Raw genomic sequence first — 6,971 nt, forward strand, 5'->3', positions numbered from 1 at the left:
AAACCAGCTTCTTAAAGTGAGGCCATTGTGTAGCAGAGCACATTTTCCCCAACACCAACACAATAATTCACTGGTTTAATAGTTTTAATGATTACTAAAACAGTATAATATTGTGTTGCATGGATCTGCTAGATAGCAGAGGGAGTAGATCATATATCTGTTGTACTTTCTTCCCTTTCAGATTCTCTTGCTTTGGTAATAAGATTCTACATGCCATACAAGAGTGTCACAACCAGACAGCAGCTCCACTGTCTATTCTGGCAAATTCAGAAAGAGAATAACTTCCTTTGTTTTGTTTACAATGTACATTCTTTAATAAAAGGAAAACAAGCAAAATGATTTGTTAAACTACTGTATAGAAAATAGATAAACAACAAGGACCTACTGTATAACACAGGGAACTTATACCCAATATTTTGTAATAACCTATAAGGGAAAAGAATCTGAACAAGAACATATGTATATGTGTGTGTGTGTGTGTATGTGTGTGTGTGTGTGTATATATATGAAATTGAATCACTTTGCTGTACACCAGAAACTAACACAACATTGTAAGTCAACTATACTTCAATTAAAAAAAAGATTTGTTAATCAAGAGACTTTTCAGTATTTGTCAGGCATTTTTTGTACAGTCTGTGGGTTATTTTGTTCCTGAAATTACTTTGACTGCAATAGCTCATTACAGTATACTCATATTTATATAAGAAGTCTCTCAGCTGTATATGTGTTAAATGGGATATAAGTAGATCTATCCATATGATAGATCTAGGAAATTGGGTTTTCTGGGATTACATTTCTTTATTTTATTTGGCAGTGTGCCTGGCAGTGAAGAGCTTTAAATTTGGCATCTGTCATTGCCTATTTTGGTCCAAATTATATGATGCTAAATACCATAAAGAATACTGCACAGGGGAAATCAGCAGTGGGTTATGAGAGTGGTAAACTTCATATTACCATGTGCTTGTGTCTGAATATTAGAACTGTTAGCCAGATGCTTCCTGTAGACTTCCAGAGAGGCAAGAAAGTGTGGTGCCCCTGGGATCCAGAGGCACTGATACGAGGTATTCAGAAGATACATGAATCATAGGGTATATTCATTTCATTTGGCTCCATGTGATTCCACTGACTTCACTGTGGGTAACCAGGTCTGCACCAGGACCCTTTCCCTTCTGCTCTGATGACTTCGAGGTGCTGCCCATCTAGACCAGGCCCTGCAGTAATTTCACACACTCCCCTAAGAAAGTCCTCAGGGGCTGTCATGTATTTTCATGTGTTTTCTCTATTATCCCTCCCTGCTTGAGTCTTACAGATAATTGATGATGCTTCAGTTAATCATCTTTCCCCCTCTTTTGTTCACCAGGTACCTCAGGCTTGAAGGGGCTCTTTTATTGAGAATCGATGTCTTCTCCTAGGTAATTGATCACCGTAGACCCAGGGACACTCGACTCATCATCGAGGGAGGGTAATCATCATGAATAATCAAAAAGCTGTAGCTGTGCTACTGCAAGAGTGCAAGCAAGTGCTGGACCAGCTCTTGTTGGAGGCGTCAGATGTGTTAGAGGAGGACAAGAGGGAGGACCAGCGGTGCAGAGGTGAGGTCCTGATGGGAGGTGCTGGGGGGAGTGGGGAGCAGCAGGTTTGCTCTCCTTTCCCCTGTCTGAACAACACATTCTCATCTCTGCCCTATTTTTCTTCTCTTGGCAGATGACCACAGAGAGATGAGTGGATTTCTAGGGCATGAATGGGACATGGGCTGTGGGTGGACGGGCAGGGGAGGAAGCCCACTTTGTTGCAGTGAATTGCTGTCAGTTCTAATTTTAAGCTTCAGTAAACATGAGGCCACAAGAAACAGTTTAGTTCAAGAAGAACAAAGGGGCCAAGTGGGCTGGTGCACGTAAATTTCAATTATTAAAAAATTGAAGCAACTTCTGAATGGTGGCACATACTTTTTTTTCAAACTAGGCTTTTGTGCCTCATCAGTTTCCATAGACTTCTACAGTTTCCACAAATATGTCATCTCATCAGTCCCATCTCTCTTTTTTGATCATCAGTACATTTTCTTATCTTGTATTTACATGCCATTTGTAAAATAAATCCACTCATACTGATAAATACTTATTGCATCATTATCAGGGTTTAAGAATTTGGCTTTTTTGCTCATTCATAGTTTGTGCCGTTCATAGTTTTAGATGAGTCATTGTTTGGGAAGTTTCAATCACAAAGTCTAGAAACTTAAAGCAATTCTGATTTCTTCTTTAGCCAGTTTTGAAGAGGCAGGCTTCTTAGATTTCTTTTTAGCATTCAGATAAATTTCCCTTCATTTCTATCAGTGTGTCCCTTTTATGTGCTTTTAACATTTTTCTTTGTATTTTTAGTCATTTGCTATTCCTTACAGAAATAAGATCCCCATATAAAATGCACACTCCCCATCTCTTTTGTTGTTGTTGATTATGTCATGGGAAAATGTTCTAGGAGAGTCTTTTTCCCACATTCTTGTATATAGGCACATATATTTTTATAAGAGAACTTTTAGGTGCCTTTAGAAGTCTAATTTTTTGTAACCTGTCATCCAGGCTCTTTTCAAGATGACATGCCCCATGTCCAGTTGTTGCACAGCCTTAGTGTTTTCTTTCTTTACTAGCCAGATACATCAGAGTCTAACTTCGCTTGCTCCAGTGCTGGTCCTGGTTCTCCCCAGGGGCAGTGCGTTGTGTTCTGTTATTTCTCCTGAAGTTTTTCTCTTCTCCTTTTACTACATCATGTCCTTTGTCTCTTCAGCCCAAATTCCTTTAAGCTTTGTGTTCTTCTTAGTGAAGACTCTGAGCCCTCATTCGGGAAGGATTTTCATTTTCTTTTTCTTCCCAAGTGCCACAGAATAGGAGAAATAATCAGTTTAGTTCCAGATAAGGCAAATCACGACTGCAAAATCACTCAATTAGCCATGGCCCTTCAGGTAAGCTGCTTGGGGAAGTAAGCGACCAGAGAGGCAGAGGAGGCTACTGCTCGGTCAGGGGCGGACTGCTGGGGTTGGCTGAATCCAGTAAACCAATGGCGGAGGAGTCCTGTGCTGAGCCATTGACAAACTCAGCATTCACCCATCGCCACTGCATGTTGCGTGGTCCACCCGAGCACCATCAGTGTGGCTGGACACAGTCTGAACACGGAGCCTGTCCCTCGGCAGGTGCTTTCTGAGCAGCTCTAGCTCACGGGTCGGGCTGCCACCGCCACTGATGTCATCACCCACATGTGCTCCCAGAGAAAGGCATTAGTACAGGGTCACTTAAGGTGACAGGGCCAGCCGGTAGACTCGAACACAAACACTGTGGGTTTTATTCTTTTCCCTCTTCCTCTCAACCCCATCCTTTTTCTTCAGAAATTGTCATAGTCCACATGGGTGTCTAGTCCTAGAAACTCTAACCCACTGGGATAGAGAAGGAACTGAAATCCAAAAAGAGATATATTTTTAAAACGTACTTCAGAGGCATCTTTTATTTCAGTATTCCCCAGTGGACTATCCACGTTCTGGCACCATCTGTACGGAAAGGGTGGTATGAGGAGGAAAAAAGGATTTGTGACAAATGTATCATCATGAAGAAATTTTGAAAATATTTAAAGCTATTCATTGCCAAAATACAGTGAAATTCTGTGAATGCAGAAATCACATTTCTGTTGTCATTTAACTAATCCTTTGACTCCTGAGCTTGACACTCATGGACAGAGTATCCAAATAATTTATCAGAATTGAAGTACTTTTGAGAGTGAAAAAGCACTATTAATAAGTACACTATGATTACATAGGACTGTCCTAAGCAAACAGAATTGAATAGTCATCTTATTCATGACTATTTAGAAATATCATTTAAGAAATTTTCTCTATATGTATATTGGAAACATTTTCAGAGATTAAAATTATGTCAGTGGTGATAAGAGGAGATTGTGACCACATAGGCTTCCAACCTTGTGGTTTTGCTTTCACTGGGGGAGTGCCATTGCACAGAGGGTGCTCAGTAGTTCTGGGTTACTGAATGGGGCAGGGGGTGGGGGGACAATGGTTTCAGTGTGATACTTGTAAGTTATCCTTAGTAGTCAGTCCAGATCAATCATTCATTGACATAGCCCATGCATTATCCCCTCAATGCCAAGCAGTCCTTCCCCTCAGGAGACTTCCTTACATTTGCCCAGCTGGTGGCAAGGACTCAAGAAGACATCATGAACCAAGGCAGAGTTAGCTTTTCTTCCTTCTCTTCTTTTTTTCACTCTCTTTGTCATATCCCTTTTGTCTTATTTAGCATGTCTCATGTAAACATGAGACTAATCTTTCTTTTAACCATCATGGTGTGATTTACAAAAGTGATAAGATGGGATGCCAGTTTTCAGGGAGCTGACAGGCCACAGTTCAATGGAAGGATAGATGTGGCTAGAGAACAGTGGGATGAACGCTGAAAGGAACATGCACCTATATGTTTGGGAGCACTCATGAGGGACATCTCAATTCCACTGGGAGATTATGGCAGGGCTGATGAGAAGTGGCAGTGTTTGCACTGAATGCTGAATGAAGTCAGTGGGCCTGAGCTTGGTCATGAGGCAATTGAGGGAGGGCAATGCAAACAGTGAGGACAGGATGTGCAAAAGTATTGGAGAATTTTGTGCAGAGCAATGGCCTGGTCCATCTTGTTTTTAGCAACATGGGAATCAACAGTCTGGAAGATGAAATGGATGGGGGGGAGATAGAAAACAATGATTCAGGAAAGAATTACTGATAATTAAAAGGAAGAAATCGATTTTAGGATCCACAGAATTTGATAACCAATTAGATTCAGGGAGGAAGAGAGAATAAAAAGTCTAGACCAACTTCTGGGTTTCAGACTTGGGCGAGTCAGTGAATGATAGTAGCATTCATCAAAATAGAAAACAGAGAGGGAAATACAATATTTAGAAAAAAGGTGATGAGTTCAGTTTTAGATGTGTTGAGTCTGAGATGTCTGCAAGACAAGCACCTGGAGATTTATAGCTGGCAGTTATATATACAAGTCCATGATACCTTATTCACAGCCCTGGAGGGGGGTCACATGTGCTTCAGAATTCAGAATTTTTTCAAATGTTAGAAAGGGAAATATGGTGTATATACCGTCTGTTATACTAACACTCCAGTAGAAGCTGGGGCAGCATCTACAGTCAAACATTAAAATTTTCAGAACAAAATGTTGACTAATCTCACTATAACAAGATTATAAATAGCCTCTAGTCAATTCAAGTCTGGTTCAGGTGCCAAACTTAAAAAAAACCTTCTAGTTTGCAGAGCTTTTTGGGTTTCCCAAGTTTGGATAGGAGATTGTTGACTTATATAATTAACTAGGTTTGATGTCTATTAAGAGATTAACTATATCTCCTAATGTGAAACAAGGCCATTTCATAATAAATTGATATGGGTTTTTTGCATTCATTGTCTATATTCAAATGTAGTCCACAGGGAAAGTCTGAGGTGAGGTGAGGTCTTAGAGGAGAAAAAAGAGGTTGTACAGATTGATTCTCTGCATTACCCAGCTGCCACAAGCCCCAAATGCCATTCCATCTCAGTCCCATTCTCATTTTACAGGAAAAATAATATTTCCTTCATTCCTTTCTCTGATTCTTCATGCAGAGATAGTCACTGAAGTGCTTTACTTCCTGCTAAAACCTTTTTCAATGCCTGACTACCCCAATTTACCCGTAGGGCAAAGTAGACCAGGGCCACCCCTGACAGATATAGCTTTTTGCTATTATTCTTTGAGTCAGAGCCACCAGGTTAGGCCAGCCAGCAAGAGGTAGGAAAAAAATTTTTTTGCCACTGAGGTGCTTCATCATAACATTGGTAACTCAACAGCCTTTTCTTTGACTGCAATTTCCTTACCTGAACTCTGACCTTTGCAGCTTCACTCCCCAGCGAGTTAAGAACCCTGATCCAGGAGGCAAAGGAAATGAAGTGGCCCTTCGTGCCTGAAAAGTGGCAGTACAAACAAGCTGTGGGCCCAGAGGACAAAACAAACCTGCAGGATGTGATTGGCGCCGGGTTGGAGCAGTTACTGGTAGGAAGAGCCACACCACCTGTTCCTCTGACACCCCCAAGTGAGGCATTTAGCCTCTAAGTGGTCTAACAGATTAAATTTCTTTGAAGCATAAAACAGCCCCTACCCTTATGGTCGGCTCTGCCAGATTGACTCATGTGTGTGGGGGGAAGCTTTTTAAGAGGGTTTTCTTGCCCATAAGACCTTCTGTTGGAAAAGGCAAATCAAGTGCAAGTGAAGAAGGGTGGTCACTGGGCCCAGGGAGAACCTGTCACGCTGAAACATTTGCATGACTTAAAAATACATATATATTCTTTTCTTTTAAGTCTTTATTGAATTTGTTGCAATATTGCTTCTGTTTTTTATGTTTTGGTTTTTGGCTGCGAGGCATGTGGGATCTTAGCTCCCCGACCAGGGATTGAATCCTCACCCCCTGCATTGGAAGGCGAAGTCTTAACCACTGGACTGCCAGGGAGGTCCCTATTTGCATATTCTTGGTGGGCCAGAAGCAGTAGTTTTGATTCCGCCATGCCTCATAGCATTTTTATTTTGAAATACTACTTTCTAAAAGTTGGGTAGGTTAAAAAAAAATAAATTCACCACTATTTCATCCATGTGACTTGCTGTCTAAGCTACTGAGGTCTGGCATGTCCCTTCCCTGAGCCCTGCCTAGAATCCTGTTCACTCCCTTATCTCCTCATGATTCACACTGTTCAGGAAGTATCATGTCAAAGTCATTGGCATGCTTATTCCTCAACTCATTTATTGGAAACTAATCAAATGGGTACCTCTACCTCAGATGGGAGAGAGCCTCAAGAATAACACATGAACTCAGATTTGAGCTCAGATTTCAGGCTTAGGTTCTGGGGATGCTACTAGGAGTGCCATTTTCCTTTCTGATAGTGTTTTTTTTTTTTTCCCTACCTT

General features: G+C 41.1%; 1 protein-coding gene across 1 annotated transcript in view; it reads left to right on the top strand.

Moving 5' to 3' along the window:
* Positions 1–1,471: 1,471 nt before the first annotated feature.
* Positions 1,472–6,971, top strand: part of ALPK1 (alpha kinase 1) — a 59,847-nt gene continuing 54,347 nt past the window's right edge. The window contains exons 1-2 of the mRNA XM_007454796.1: positions 1,472–1,592; positions 5,911–6,065. Of these exons, the coding sequence (XP_007454858.1) occupies positions 1,472–1,592; positions 5,911–6,065 (276 nt within the window). The remainder of the gene's footprint in view (positions 1,593–5,910; positions 6,066–6,971) is intronic.

Source organism: Lipotes vexillifer, unplaced genomic scaffold (genome assembly GCF_000442215.2).
Source record: "Lipotes vexillifer unplaced genomic scaffold, Lipotes_vexillifer_v1.1 scaffold1219, whole genome shotgun sequence".
Lineage (NCBI taxonomy): Eukaryota > Metazoa > Chordata > Mammalia > Artiodactyla > Lipotidae > Lipotes > Lipotes vexillifer.